Source organism: Nymphaea colorata, chromosome 10, assembly GCF_008831285.2.
Source record: "Nymphaea colorata isolate Beijing-Zhang1983 chromosome 10, ASM883128v2, whole genome shotgun sequence".
Classification (NCBI taxonomy): domain Eukaryota; kingdom Viridiplantae; phylum Streptophyta; class Magnoliopsida; order Nymphaeales; family Nymphaeaceae; genus Nymphaea; species Nymphaea colorata.
In genome coordinates, this window is record NC_045147.1 from 12,937,687 (window position 1) to 12,953,594 (window position 15,908).

The window sequence follows — 15,908 nt, forward strand, 5'->3', positions numbered from 1 at the left end:
ATCACCTGATCGCTGTTTGTATTAAGAACAGAATCGTTTTTTGCTTTTCATGTGTAATAATTCCATTCCTTAATTTAGTGAAGGGCCCCTTGTAGGAATTTCTGACATAGACAATTGGTAATTTTACCTAAAACTTTGCCGTATTATACCCATTTTTTTCCTCGCCGTTTAATACCCGTCCCCGTTTTTTGTGAGAATGATTTCAACCAAACAAAAATGGATACCCATGAGCACTTTTTTCAAATCCACAAAATAGTGAAGAAAAAAAAGAACAATCTTGCTTATCTGAAGATATTAAAGTTTTAAAACATGGTTTTATGATATTGGTTTTCTATTCTGTGCTGAATTTACTTAGGCTATTCTCACACGAAATGTTTATTTCGTTTCCAGAGACCCCTAAAAAATGCTTGCAGTAAATTGGTTCTTGAATAGCAGATGGTTTTGCCCAGTATAAGGAGATGCACAACACTTGGCTTCATACTTGTTACGTCTCTTTCGCCGTGCAAAGTTCATAAATTGCTCCTACCGAATAAGCAGGTCCGTTATGGCCATCACCATGAAACCTTTACTGCTGTACTTTCCAGGAAACCCGTGTCTGCGTCAGGAGTTTCAGAACGGTGAACCTCATTTTGGAAGATTTGGACAAAAAATTTAACATCTTTGTGAAATTTTGGCTTTACAAACTCAAGATATGCTAATTAGAAGCAGATTAGTGCAGGGAGTGGGGAAAATGGGAACTCCTAATTTAAAGCCGACTGCAATACTTTCTGATCTTTGGCAAGATCAACAGCTCAATAATACAATTTCGAAAACTGTGTCGAGGTCAGGACAAGGCACTCTGCTCCAGCCATGTGTAGATTATACGGTCATGGGATGCTCGGTGGATCAACAAGATTGTTAGGTATCTTTTGGGAAGGCACGCTACAGTTGCCCAAGTAGCAACAAAATCTGCAGCAGTTTTTTTTTTTTCTTTCTTTCTTGTTTTTCCTAATTCCCTGAACCTGGCTTGTCACAGGGGCTCTTACAGAGGAATGATGGCCCAATAAATACCATTTAAAAGACGAGTACAGTCCTAAACTGGCCATACAGGAAGTAGGAAGACTTGTTGATTCTCCACTAGAACTTGTGGCTCAGGATTGACAATAATTAAAGGACAGTGAGTGGGGAAAAAGTTCGATTATTTGTTAACTTGCCCTTCACTTGCAAATATCCAGGAGAAATGGGAACTCCCCAGTTTAAACCAACCGAATCTCTGCAAGATTAGTCTGCATGTCTCCGCAATGCTTAAAGTACGCTTTGCTTAAGCTTAAGTACGCTTTGCCTTGTAGCTTTGCAGGTTTTTGGGCCCCCTGTTGGTGGATATAATATCATGAGAGCCATGGGAGATCCTTTTTCGCCTCTTTCTTCTGAAAAGAACTTGACAAGATTGAACTTCTTTTGAGGCATTACCCCAAACGCTACAAAGTTTTTTCTCTTTCCTTATGGCGTGGCTATAAGCACAGATGATTCTCTCAAATTGTCTGTACTTTCAAGTTTAGCCATGGAGATTAAAGATGCAGGCCGTGGTGGCACACAGTGACTGGATTTTCACGTGAGAAGAAATGCCAAGAGAAGAAAAAGAACGCTCGGCAACCGCGTCCTATGGCTATCTGAATCTTGGTCGTCGCTCGAAAACACATATCGATGAGTGGGAAAACCAGACAGTTTCTTTAAATATATTTGGACTTGACCGATCCAGTAGGCTCTCAATTGACCAGCTTGTTGTCTCGGTCTGAAGGCCATCGTGTTCATTAAAGAAAAAAAAAGAGGTACTTAGAGCATTCTTTCTCCTGAGATCAAGGGTAGTTCGTAAACCCAAGCTAGGTCATAGTGAGCTGTTCATCTGCCCAAACTTCCGGCTAACAATACGAAAGGCTTATTTTCTTGAACAAGTTTTCATCACGTAGAAAAGAAGTGAAATAAACTAAGACACAAGATAGTTGTTACTTTTGGCATATGATAACGCTGCTTTTGTGCCAACGCTTCTAAATGGAATTGTTCACCCCATATATCATATATGTACTCAACCGGTTGCTGCATCGGCCGATTCTGACAACACTGCGTCACTGCGCCCAACTGGAAGGCCCCATTTCACCACATCATGTAAATGCTATATAATATGTAGCTCAAACTGCGGGATAAGAGAAACTTTGACCCGCTTTTGGCTTTGCATGGGTGTCTATTGGCGAAATGCAGAGAGTACTGCACAATTATTAAATGTCCCTAATGGCAAATATCCTGAACTAGCCGCTAGTCTGAGCTTCTATACTCTTTTGTGCTTGCGTAAAGATGGGTCTTCTTTTTTAAGGAATAAAAATGAACTCTACGCAATCAAGGCAAGGAAATAATCATAGGTTTCTCTCTTTTGAAGGCATGCATACTCAATAAAATATGCTCAATGCTCATCCCCACATTGGTATCCTCACACCACTTGGTGCTCGTTCTCTCTCTCTCTCCATGTGCACTTTGCACGACAAATAATTTAGGTCTGTTGATATGGACACCAAGGTTTCAAATAATGTTCCCCGAGATATTCCCCTCTTCCTCCTCCACGTCCTCTTCCTCGGAAACCAGATCCCGGTTTTTTTAGATTCAAAAGGTAAACCAGATACTACAGACTACCGAAGAGATGGAGTTGAATGGGGAGAAAGGGGGAAAGTTGCATCTGGCATGCATAATGCGTGCTTCCAATTTTCGACTATTCTTGGTATTCAAATACATTTTCTATTGCGCATGACCAAGCTCTATATCACCAAGCTTTCCAAAAGCACTTAAAAGAGGAAGACAAACTGAAAAAGAAAAACTTCTTTAGCCATTGATTCGTGACGATTGCTATTGGCGTTTTGTTCGTACACTTCGAATGGATGGATATACTCAAGAGCCATCTTCATCATCGTCACCATCATGAGAATGTGTCATCATTGACAAAGGATCCACCATGGAAGGACAAAGGAACAGCTCTTTCTGAGTTTTGATCACAAAGGGATAGAAGAAGGACAAACAAAGAAGAGAAGAACTGTACTAGCTAGCAGAAAACTTCGGCTTATCTTAGCCACCTCCTGGCGTCGCCGGCGGAGGAAGGGGATCGCTCCCCACCGGCGATGCTATCGGTGCACCAGGAATAGTTGGAGCCCGAGTAGTGCGTCATCGCCGACCTTGGTGGTGGGAAGGCCCCTTTGAAACTCGGGCTGCGTAGGCTCTGCACGTCGGGGGCCGGATACGAGAGCCGCTTCTTCACCGAGCTCCCCCTCTCCCGCTCTCTTTCTCTTTCCCTCTCCCTCTCCGGTGTCCCCGGCCTCTGTCTAGGCGCGCTCTGCGACCTCAGCCTCGCTTTCGCCGACTCCGTCGCCGCCATGTAGTTGGGCACGCCGCCGTGCCGGCAGTGGAGCCCCGGGGTGTACGTAACCGAGTGTCGGACTTCGTCCTCTCGCGCTCTCGAGCACCGTGGGCTGGCTGACCTCACCTGCAGAATTCGCGCCTTCGCAGGGGACGGCGTCGACGGGGAGATGTGGAGAGAGGAGGGAATGTTCCGGTGGTTGAGAGGGGAGGAGTGGCCGACGCCACCGGTTGCATGTCGACGGCTCCTCTGCCACGAGTCATTGATGGAAGAGGAGTAAGGCCTTGTGGTGTCGACCTCGACGGTTTTGATGAAGTCTCTGCTATCAACGGATGCTCTGCTTCGGCTCTCCCATGGCCGTGTCGCCATCCAACGGTCCAGCCAGTTGGTAGATGAGATACCTGAGGCCCGCTCGTCGTCGGTTTCTTCTATAGTTGAAGGGTTCGAACTCCTTCCCGATGACCTCCATAACTAAACACGACAGCATAGTTATGCACGTCAGATAAGAGAGAGAGAGAGCGAGAGAGAGAGAGAGAGCGAGAGAGAGATTCTGGTTATGTCATCGAAAGAAGAATTGAAAGAACAAACTCATAGTTCCGGACAAAGGCTGGGTTTGGGGTAGACCTCATAGTTATACGACCCATTCTGATTGAGATGGATGATATAGATACGACGCGTGAGAGAGAGAGAGAGAGATGTTCATTGATTATACCTGGTGAGAGAAAGCATAAGCAAGAGCCTTCTCTCGTTTGAGTGCAGCCTCTTTTCTGGTCTGAAGCTTGGCTTGTATCTCTTCAATCGTATGAGGTCGGTCGTCCCAATCATCCGTCAGGCAGCTACCATCTCTCGACTACCAACAAACGGAAACCACATCAGAAAAGAAATTTAAATCTACACTTCCATAAACGAACCGGCCACGACTCCCATGTCCGAGCAGGAAGTAGCCAGGGACACTGCTCAACTACCACCAACAAAGGGTAGTAACGTCTTTTATTCTAGACAAGCTTTGTCTTCTCTGGCCTGTTCGCCTCTAGGGTCTAGAGCAAATGAAGAAAAGAATAGGAAGAGGAAGGAAGATGGTGATGGATCGATGGTGGTGGTGGTGTGGGGGATGGGAGGGACTGAAACAACAACACATACAACGGATTTTCTCTCTGTCGACGATTCTTGGAGGACGAAGCGTGAGTCCCATAAACCATCTTTGAGAAGGGACGCTGACTCCGTGGAGTCGTGTGAGAGCCTTAGCCGCTGGTCACGCGCCCTTGTCTGCACCCGGACGAGAGCCTGCATGCACCTCAGCGTCATGTTGGCCTGCTTCCTCACGTTGTGGCCCCTCACCAGCGCCTGCAGCTTCACCAGCCCTCTCAGAGCCCTCAGTGCTCTCCTGGCCTGCATATCGCATTCCCCCCAAAACCACACGACAAGAAAGAGGAAGAAGAAGAAAGGCAACGAAGAATCAGAAAAGAGACTTAAGAGGAAGAAGCAATGAAAGAGACAGAGAGACTTGGTGGTTTGTTTTCTGTTCTCTGGGAGTGACATATGTGTATATATGGAGAATGATAAGCACCAAGAATCCTCTAAAGGCCGTCTGGATCTTGACGGCAGCATGGTGCTCCCTCAGCAAGTTCGTGGGCCTTGTTAGGCGGACCACCTCTACAGCTGCCTGCGCCGAAGCCACTGCCGCCTCCGCCGCCGCGGCCGTAGCTACGGCAACGGCGATGGCGTGCCGCTGGTCCGTGATGACGGAAACCGCCGGCTTGACGTCCTGGCTCGAAGGGGCGGGCTTCCGAAACAGCCATCGTCGTTTTTCTCTCTTCTGCGTTACAATGTAAGAGAAACAACTCAAGAAACTTTCGTGCAGCCGAAACGGCAAAAGAAGCAAAATAAAAGAAGTATGGTTGAGCTCTGATGTTACTCAATACCTTCTCTTCTTCCTCCTGCTCGTTGTCATCCCTTCTCCTACAACTTTTCTTCTCGCTGTCCTTGGACGGCGATCTGAACGCCCTCTTCACTGCAGTCAGCCATGAGCTTCCGACCTTCACCATTTCCTTTCACTACAGAGCAGAAAGTCTACTACATCTGTATTTGATAGCTAGCTAACTCCCCTCTTCTTTCTTTCGATACTTGAAGGTCGCTTCCTCAAAGAAAACAAGGTTGGTGGACGTGGCTTAGCAAGAAAACTATACGAAGAAATATATCTTTTCTCAGACAGAGAGAAAGAGAGAGAGAGAAAGAGAACATCTCGAGAATCTCGAAAGGACTCTCTCTCTCTCTTCTCTCTCTGCTGTCCGTCTTCCCCCGGGCCTTTTTTGTTTCCGTTGCAACGGGAAGATCAATGCAGAGCCATCGAGTCGGATGCACGTTGTGTGTCGACAGAAGACCAACAATTTTTTTTTTTTTCTTGTTCTTTACTATGATTGTTGCTTATTATTTTTCTCTTTCCTCTCTTCCTTTAAATAAACGAATTAAAGGGGAAGGGGTGTGGGGGAAGTCAGGCTTTCAGTACCTGACATTCATCAACGCGGGGGCAGTGGCCATGGGGGATTGGTTGTCGTCACTAACGACTAATAATGTGCAGTGATTCACACTCCCCTCCACCATTAATGAGTCCAAGAGGACGCAGCTAGCTAGCGTCTCAAAGGGCATCTTGTTTTGGGAAGGAGCGGCCCTCAGATACACATACCCTCCCATTGGGCCCTCCCGGTCAAGCCTGAACCCCTCCGTACTCTCTTGCCATTTTAGAGATTCTAGGATAAAGGGCAAACTTTACTCTTTTCTTCCCCCTCATTGCGTGTTGGAAAATGCATCAAAACAATATATTATATGATCTACATACTATTTTTTTGAGTGTACCTAGTTTGTATATAATGAGCTTTAGTTATGACACATGATTAGGGCTCGGTGAACTGTAGGAGCATAAACACACCTCTTGTTTTCAGGAAAATCATAATTTTCTGGATAGAACTTCATAACATATTGAAGTTTCTTGCTTGTTTTTTTTTTCCTTTTCTGGGGATGATCTTGGGGAACACATCAACATGTCCATTGTTTTTAGCATATAAAAACTACAAAAAACAGATTTTGTTGTTATTCATGTTAATATCAAGGTAAAAAAAAATGTGACATAGTAACAGTGCCGGTTTTTAAAAGAAAGAATCTCTACTTTATCAAGATCACATTGGCTACAAAGCTTTTGTGTTTGACTTGGTAGCTCGTGGGTTTATTAGGGAAGGGCTCCCTCGGTGATTGCTTGCAGTGTAATATCGGCAAGCTAAATAAAGACCCCCGCAAAAGAAGACAGGACATTCATGTTAAACTTCTTTCCACGCGACCTCTTAACTCCTGGTTGATCTCCCGCTTACGTATCAAAGAAAAGAAGCTTAGTTCACCTCATAAGGATCTTGGAAATGACAGATTATTCACTCTCAAGCCAACGAACGATCTTATTTAAGATTCTCTTCCGTTCATGTTGCACTCGATGACATTTTAGATAGTGGTGTGCCGTATCATTACTTGCTAACCTTAATGAATGTTGAGATACACATGTATCTTTCTGCAATTTCCAATTCTCGTGTAGAAAGAAGCACATGAACCCTGTCACGTGATGGCGCAGGAGACTACTAAGAAGATCTTTTCAGTACAACTTTTATCAATTCAGGGCACGGGCTACGCCACTCCTCTCTTTTAGACGCAGTTTGGAATCTAGGACGGCTGCCCCGCCACCTGGCTGAATTTGAAGCAGGCCCTGGTCGACTTGGCCCTTTCCTAGTAGTCATCAGCTACAGTTAGGCCCTAAGAAAACTACAACCAAGCTCGAACCATTTTAACCTGAAACACGGTAGAAAATAGGCCCAAGTTGTAGGTGTAGGTTCAGGGGCCCGGTGGTGTAGGGGTTCACTATCGAGGTTCGAGCTTGGCTGGGTTACGGCGAGCCCGATTCGGCAGCAGGGTTCCAGCAATATCAGGGCTCGGTTTTGAAAGGGGGTGGCACTCGATCCGAAAAAGACACAGCCTCAGTGACGTGACCTAAGATGCGGGGCCCAGTGGGCTCTCCTTATATTCCTCTTTAAGAAAAGTGAACAAACACTGTAAAAAGGGAGTAAAGGGAAAAGGCTACAACTGGCGTTTAACTGGTTTTGTATCTAATCACGTCTCGCTCTTTTTTAAAGCTTGTTTAACTCGTTAGGACGGTTAGTTGGTGCTTGTTTAACTATCTTTTTCATTATAATTCAACATTTATTATGCAGCAGAGTTAAGCGACTCATTTCACATTTTGAGCATACATTTGAACTCAAATTAGACTCGTTTGTAAATAAGTGAGTTTGAGTCAAGCTTGAGCTGGCTCGACTCATTGTACATCTTGAGCTTTTCCTTTCTTCCATGATACATGACTGTTTTTGGTGTCTCCAATTGCATGTTCACTATGTTTCAACTTATTTATGGGCGTAAATCTTTACAGTCAAGGAATTTGGGCTGCTAAACCTCACAAGGCCGTCAGCTTCCTTGCTTCTGTTGTGCCATACCACTTATGGCACAACCACTTGAAGATGATTGAGATGTGAAACCAAACAGTTAAATTATAATTATGTTACCCTCAAGAAAGCACATAAGAGACATTAATTTTAGAAGTACACCCAAACGGGTGTTTGATTAAAGGAGATTCAAACAAAGTAAGTCGTCATATAAGGATAAAATGGGAGAACTCAAAAATGGCAAGGACGAACGGTGAAGTGAAACAAAATTTGAATGCCCCGTCATACCGACTTCAATACTTTGCATGTTGTATCAACTTTGTACCAAGTTTTTGTCAGCTTCTCAACTAAGACTTGAGGCTGATATGAGATCCACCCTTCAACATTGGGACCCGGATGCATTGTTTTCATCTCTCTTTTCCTTGGAAAAAATCATCGTTTAAGATCCGACGATTGCAGGATTAGGGGTAAAGATCTTAAATCTATGGTTCTTGAATGAGCACCGACCTCAAGTTAGATCTTTCTTGCATAACTTTATAAAATTAATGAATGCATAGTTAAGGAAGCTAACGTAAATAAATGAAGGTATTTTTTTTTTGTTATTATATATAGTTAACGCAGTTAACTTTCAGTGAATTATTACATGTACATTCTTAAACTGTATTTTTAAATCTTCATATACATTGGAAACTGGATTGACTTCTTTCAATTATCTTGACGACTTATGTATATAGCTCTATTTATTGAATCCTGAAACGAGCATGCAATACGGATATAAAGGAGTGAAGGCTGTCAACATTGGATAAGTTATGATTCACTTCCATTAAAAGTTGATCGAAAATAGGGCTAGCTCAATCATTTTTTGCTCTCCTTTCCTATGGGTCATGTCGATCGATCACTTTGCCTAGTTCTTGTTTCCAGCATTAGATTATGAGAGAGAGGGTCGGAGACGTGAGCGGAAGAGAGAGAAAAAAAAAAAACAGAAAAAGAAAGAGGAGAGAACGGCGGTTTGGAGTGGCTAAATCAATGCATTCTTCTCTGAGTTCTATCAGTAAGGATATAAAGATACGAATATATTCTTACTTTTATGATCTAAAAAACACCATTAAAGTGAGAGTTGTCTTAGAAATTTATGAAAATATAATCTATACATATACATGATGCAAAATCCTGCAGCTCATTCTTAGTCTCTTATGAATAGCTTTCTCTCCCCCTTCTTCCTCTTGCTTTTGTTCCTGCTCAGGTTTTTGAACTTCATGTTATTTGTTTTTTTGTTAATTTTTCTCCTGTGTCACTTTTATTTTCTTCTTTTAGCGTTGTTGATTGGTGACGCCTTGTCACCACATTTTGTTTTGAATGAGGTTCCATTCTCTCTCTCTCTCTCTCTCTTCTCATTACATACGATCTAGTGGAGCAATACAAGCTATTGACTCCCACCATCTTGACGATCTGACTTTGCTAGATTAGTTTCTTCTTAAATGTGATTCAATGTGTGGGTAGGTCTTGATTACAACTCTTCTCTTCCTCTTCTTGTTTAATACGATATAACGAGAGAGGGATAAAAAAGAAGTTGTCAAAATGGAAACCATATTGTCAAAATAGGTAAAAAGATGTCGCCGATTACAAACAAGCGAAAGAGGTAAGAACAAAGATAGGCTAAGAAGTCATGGTGTTATAATTGAGAGAAGTGAGGATCTGATCATATTCCACATTTAAAATAATCCTAACAGCTATTTTGGCGGGATGATTTAATGAATGATGACAAGTGATTCACCATTGGAGACAGAAGAAATAAAAATCAATAGTTAGGTTGTCACAATTGTTAGTCATGATTTAACCATGTATATTGATGTGCCATGCAATACAGTGGCTGATCCTGTTTGTATCTTACAGTACATACATGGATTTGTTCGTGGCAAAATCAAATGCCTCGAGCGGCCGTTTTATGAAATCCGATTTAAACTTCTGATCTTGGTGATGCCATCCAATACGTGAGACTCTACCGGATATAGGTGCCCCAGCCGGTGGACAGTGCCGTCTATTTTGGTTAGATCTCGATCAATCATATGGTAAAGACTAGCCAGTTATAGATAAGTTCAAGGAGAACCTGAACTTACGACTCATTGAACATACACTGGCTTTTAATCTGCGTTACGATCTGACGACAATGCTTGTTAATTACCGTGGCGCTTGAAAGTGGAATTCCTTTTTTGTTGGTATATTATATTATCATGCCGCCAGTTGCAACTGCCGGTCCTCTGCGCCAACAAGTAGGGCATTTTCAAATTTCAAATAAGCGACGCCGTCAAGGGAGAGGCAGATGGAGAGACAGAGGCAGAGAGAGGATAGGAGTAGAGATACATTATTGTGAAGAAACTATTGACATTAGTGCTTGTTTTACACATAAATTTTGATTTAACAGCAGATTGGGCAGAGAACGAGGCCATTCTCATTACATTCAGGGCATCTCAACGCCATCTTGCACTTGTCCGTGACCAGCTTCCGGCTGCCGTTGCACTCGAAGCAGGGCACGAACCTCACCCCTCCGCACCCCTCGCACACCTCGCCGGCTCGAGCCCTGGGCAGCCCGTCCACCATCGCCGTTAGCCTCCCCTCCTCGTGCATACTCACCACCTCCTCCGCCCCTCCTACGTGCTTCCCTTTGATGAACACCCTCGGCACCCCCGCCCCCTGTGGCTGCGCTCCTCCTCCGGCCAACGCCATCAACAGACCCCTGAGCTCCTCCCTGTACGCAGAGTGCATCGACACGTCCCTCTCGCTCACTGCCACCCCCAGCCCCTCCAGCACCGCCCTCACCCTGTTGCAGTCCTCGAACGTCTTCCTGATCCCTCCCAGCGTCGTCGAGTAGAAGACCACCGCCTTCTCTCCGACGGGCGGACATGGGGAGGGGGCCTTCACCGCCGCGTCGCCGTCGAGACCGTCCATGAGCTCCCACGCGTTGATGACCTCCGGCGCCTGGGGCTCCGTGGCTGCAGCGGCGGCGGAGGCGCTGGGGGTGGTTCGGTGGAAGACGATCCTCGCGGCGGGCGGGGAGGGCGCGAGGGAGAGGGCGAAGCGTCTGGAGCCCTTGTCGGTGGGCTTGGAGCAGGGGGAGTCGAGGGTGAGGAGGCCGTAGGTAGTGGAAGTGAGGGAGACAATGTGGCTGATGCTGTGCCCGCCGTGGCCGTTGGTCGGGTCGGCCTCCTTGTTCAGCTCGTCGTTGATCAGCCCGGAAGCGACGCAGCCCATGATCTCTCTCTGCTCCTCTCACTCGCTGACTGACACCAGAGAAAGAGTACTGGCAGAGGGGAGGAAGCGGGAAGGTGGGGCTTCTGTTTTTTCTCGAGCTCTCTCTCCAAACGGGTTGGTCTCTTATTTTTTTTAGTTTTGGATTTTGAATTCAAGGGCGCGGTATTTGAGGAGGCGAGGGGAGGGGCATGGTTCCGGAGCGGGCGAGGAGCGTTTATAACTTTATCAACAGTCGTGGATCCATTTATTTAAGAGTTTATTTAACAAATGAGAGAGGGGGGTTCAGACACATTCGTCGTATTTTAATTTGCATTTATATACCAAGTTCAATTGGTTATATATATATCATCGAAGAAGCTAAGGCCACGTGTCCACTGTCTTTAACGGGGGTTGAGAATTTGATTTTAGAATATGTAAACAGTGTTTTGGCTGTTGGCATGATGTTTTTGTCTTTGTTCTTGACATCACAAACACAAACTTGTTTTGAGATGGTAGATAGCCACCCCAACCAGGGGTGAAGCCCTTCCCTTTCTACTTGCATTCAATTATTGAGCTTTGATTAACCCTGTGCCACCATCCCTGCTTGACGAGCAAATCTTCTTCCAGGACATGAGGAGTTTGCACTTACTTGTAAATGAGTCCCGTAATAAAAAAAATTGCCATAAGAAAGTTTTGTATCTTAAAAGTGCCTCCCGATGGTCTAAAAGAAACCGACCAAAATCCTACTGTTTGGTAGATGATATGAATAAACGGGCACAATCTGCCGGCGTAGGAGAGCATAAGAATCTTCCGTCCAACGATCTTCCTTTCCACCTTAGTGATCGGTTCCTCGCATTAGTCCTCTCATGAGTTGGTAGAGAAAAGTGGAAAATCGAGAAAGTTCATTGGTACGGTATTAATTCTCCAATTAATGGTGGTTGGGATACAGCCTGTAATGTAAGAAACTAAAGTTTAATGTGATAATGATGGATTAGTCATTACTAACCCCTAGTCCAGACTTGTAATGAAAGTCTACTAGTGTTGCATTTATGGCATTGATGGATCATTTCCGCCTGAAAATGAGATAGTCATCCGTGAAAGAGAGTAGGGCCAAACATTTACATCTTTTGATCGTGCTAGGGACCTTGATGGCTCTGTCTCGAAAACTCCTGTTAAACCGTCTTGCCAGGACCTCTCCTCATATGATTGATGCCAACGAATGAACTTATTTAAACTTCTCTTCCATTCATGTTGCACTCGATGACATTTTAGATAGTGGTGTGCCGTATCATTACATGCTAACCTTAATGAATGTTGAAATATATATGTATCTTTCTGCAATTTCCAATTCTCGTGTAGAAAGAAGCACATGAACGTGGTCGCCTGTCACGTGATGGCGCAGGGGACTACTAAGAAGATATTTTCAGTACAACTTTTATCAAAACTTTTTGGTGAAGACCTCTCCTCATATAAAAAAAAAAAGCTCTCCAAGACTACCATTGACCATGATCGAACTAGAGCATCTGGTCGGCCATCAACTTCGTGATAACCTTATCAACGGATTTGCGGAGCATTATGTGGCGGAATTGTTGAATGCTCTCTGCTTTGGAGTTTTTGGGAATTAAGACTAATAGATCTTTTCAGCTTTCTTACAAGTCCGCACAATGAAAAGGAATTAGCGACCGTTAGGAAAACTTCTTTCCACCATGTACTAAAACGTATGAAAAATGCCCATGAAAATCATGTCAAGGTAAGGAAAATTCTTCCCTACGAGACTAAAGACAACCCTTCTGATATCTTTTCCTAAAGGCCTTAAGAGGAAGACATTTTCTTTTGGGGTTCTCCAATATGACACCTGGGCGATGCATGGTAAGTCTCTAATATGGCACACCTTATAAGATTATTGTTAAATTGCTTTCCTTGCGGCTTGCACATGTTATGCCTTCTATCATTAACCCCTTCCAAGTTGCATTCATCAAGGGTCGACGTTTGCAGGACGCGGTTGTCGTGGTCAATGAGGTTGTTCACTCTCTATACTGTCTATATCTTCCTTGCTTCATCCTTAAGTTGGACATCTCTAATGTCTTTGATTCAGTTAGTTGGGAGTTCCATTCTAACCTGCTCACCCGCCTTGCTTTTGGTCCATCGTTTCGGTAGTGGATCCTTTCGCTTGTCACTGGGGCCCAGCTTGCGGTCTCATTCAATGGGATGTGTGGCGATTTCTTCTTTCTTAGTCGCGGCCTTCGTCAGGGTTGTCCGTTATCGCCTTTGCTTTTGAACTTAGTTGCCGAGTGCTTTTCTGCGTTATTTCATCATGCTGCGGTCGTTGGCTTCCTCATGTCACATTCACTCCCCCACTTATAGGCCTTCAATATGCTGACGACTTTCTCCTATTTGACACTGCTTCCCGCCAACAGATTGTGAGAACTTGTCTCATCCTTCAGGTTTTTGAGTTCATCTCGGGCCTTTCTATTAATTCTTCTAAATGCCACATTTCTCTCATTCACATGGATCCAACCACGGTGCTTTTTGCAGAATCCTGCTTTGGGTGTAAGGCTACTGGCCTGCCCATGCACTACTTAAGTCTTCAGATTACACTTGCGCCTCCTGCTCCCTCTTTTTGGAATGGAGTGGAGCAGAAGCTTGTGAATCACCTTCAGTGTTGGCAGGAAAAGCTGCTTTCTCTCCCTAGTCGTATTATTCTTACTAAACATTGTCTTTCGTCGGTCTCCCTCCATGCTATGGATGTCTTTCGACCTCCTGTGGCTGTTTTGAGAAGATTTGATATGATTATTCGTAAATTTATCTGGGATGGTGATCGACCTTCGGATTGCCTTGCGTGTTGAGATATGGTTGCCCTTCCGCGTCTTCTGGGGGGTGCTGCGGTTACCAACCTTAGTCGGGCATGTGAGTCATTCATGTGTTTTTGGTGGTGACGGCTGACAACTGAGCATTCTCCTATCCCCATATTCATTTGTTCCAAATTTGACCTGTATTCTCCTAGTGTTTCGAATAGTTTCATTTCTCACACCTCTCCCTCTTACTTGCTGACCTCCATTCTTTTGTACCCACATCTTGGCTTCTTTCACCTTTTCAAGGATTCACTTTTTCTTCTTGCTACCCGGCCTCATTTGGTTATTCTGTTGCGTCGCTCCAACCCATGTCCCTTTGGTCCTTAGGTTCTTCTCCTCGTGTCATTGCTTTTGTCTAGCTTCTTCTTGTTGGCCACATCAACACTTTTGACCACTTACAACGCTTTGGCATCAGTTTACCTAATTAGTGTCCCCTCTGTCTCGCCGCGGTTGAGTCTCGGGTCCATCTTTTACTACTTGCCATTTCTTCGTTAGTGTTCTTGCCTCTGCATGGTCTTTTCTTGTTAGCAGCCTTTCGGACCCACCTTCCATTCGCCTTCTTTTCCTCTTTTCTCATTCCCCCACTTGTCTGCTTCCTGAGGGTGAGTCTGGAGTTTGTGGCTCATTTCCTCTTGGTGGCGCATTTGGGAGGAATGCAACAACAGGGTCTTCCGGGGTACCTTCTCATCGCCGAATGCTGTGGCTCATCTGGTGCAGGGGGGTGTCCATTTTGCTGTTCGGCTACGATGCCGTCCTCCGTCTGCAGCTGGGTGACTGTGTTGCGCCATCTATCATATCTCTGTCCACATATTTTTATTTTCGTTTTACTATGCCATTGTCTTGTATATTCGTCTTTTATTTCTGATTTTGCGGTTTATTCTTGTACTTAAGGGACTTCTTGTTCCAAATTTTGCTATGAATTTCCATTTTATTGGCTCGACAAAAATTATCACAAATGGTTTTTATATCAAGTCGTACCGTCGTTCTCTAGGCAGTGAATGAGGTTTATAGCTCTCTTGCTCCACACTAATGTTGCTAGTGACCAGTCTTTCTATCACTTTCGCTTATCCAATTAGCCCTTGCCTTAGTGCCTTCTGCAACCCCTTAGCCGCCCTGCTTGAGTTTGATATGAAGCTTATTTAGCTCCTATATGATGTTGCGGGTCCTAATGGAAACATCCTTAAGTGAGGTTCTGTTCTACCATGCCAAAATCCTCATAATAGCTTCCAATTTGTTGATGAACCTAATCATCAACATCCTTGGTCTGGCTCGGACCTGATTTCCCCTCCACCAACCTTCTATATCCATTCCTATGTTTCTGGCAGAGAGATGTGATAACAACTCTCACTAAGAAGACCATGATACAATGGTTTGAAACAGATTTAGGAGAACCATGAGACAACGGCTAGTTCTATACAAGCATTAAAAAGCTTGGTTCACCAAGCACCCATCGTGTCTGTATAAGATTAGGTTGTCTCTTGCCTTCTTGTTTTGATAAGATAAAAGACTTTCATTAATAATCCATCACTTTAAGCCCACTGTCCTCAATGAATATGCAAAGAAAGGTGACACAAAATTCAGTTTGGGGCACAAGCCGTTTTATCCTTTTGTTTCACAAGGGCATTGAAATCCCCAATAGGGGGTCGATGTAAGTCTACACAAGGGTATATACCATAGGCTTCGAAAATGGAAGCGGATGGAGAGTTTTCTTCAACATAAAATAACATCTAATAAAAATCTAGTTCTAATTTGATTCTAAGCTTGGATACCAGGGTAAATCTGTTGTTTCTCCTGCACCATGAGCTAAAACCATCATGCGAAAACATTGACTCTAAAATGACAAAGCAATTGGGATTCTACTCACTTAGAAGAAATTGGATCTCCATGAAAGTAGCCATTCTAATGAAGACACATATGTTCCTTGCGAGCCACTTCATCAAGGACGGTCGCAGTGGTGGATTGAGGCAGTGTTGTACGTAT

At 44.3% G+C, this 15,908-nt stretch overlaps 2 protein-coding genes across 2 annotated transcripts; both read right to left on the reverse strand.

The window, feature by feature from the left end:
* Positions 1-2,829: 2,829 nt before the first annotated feature.
* Positions 2,830-5,770, reverse strand: LOC116261971 (protein IQ-DOMAIN 18-like). The gene is made up of 5 exons (XM_031640939.2): positions 5,299-5,770; positions 4,944-5,192; positions 4,517-4,765; positions 4,089-4,226; positions 2,830-3,847 (listed from the first exon to the last, which is right to left on the reverse strand). Exons 1-5 carry the CDS (start codon positions 5,419-5,421, stop codon positions 3,083-3,085), a joined length of 1,524 nt encoding a protein of 507 aa, XP_031496799.1. The 5' UTR covers positions 5,422-5,770; the 3' UTR covers positions 2,830-3,082.
* Positions 5,771-10,194: 4,424 nt separating this feature from the next.
* On the reverse strand, positions 10,195-11,270 carry LOC116263082 (uncharacterized protein At5g39865-like). The gene has a single exon (XM_031642673.2). The coding sequence runs from the start codon at positions 11,095-11,097 to the stop codon at positions 10,264-10,266; it is 834 nt and encodes a 277-aa protein (XP_031498533.1). The 5' UTR covers positions 11,098-11,270; the 3' UTR covers positions 10,195-10,263.
* Positions 11,271-15,908: the final 4,638 nt, after the last annotated feature.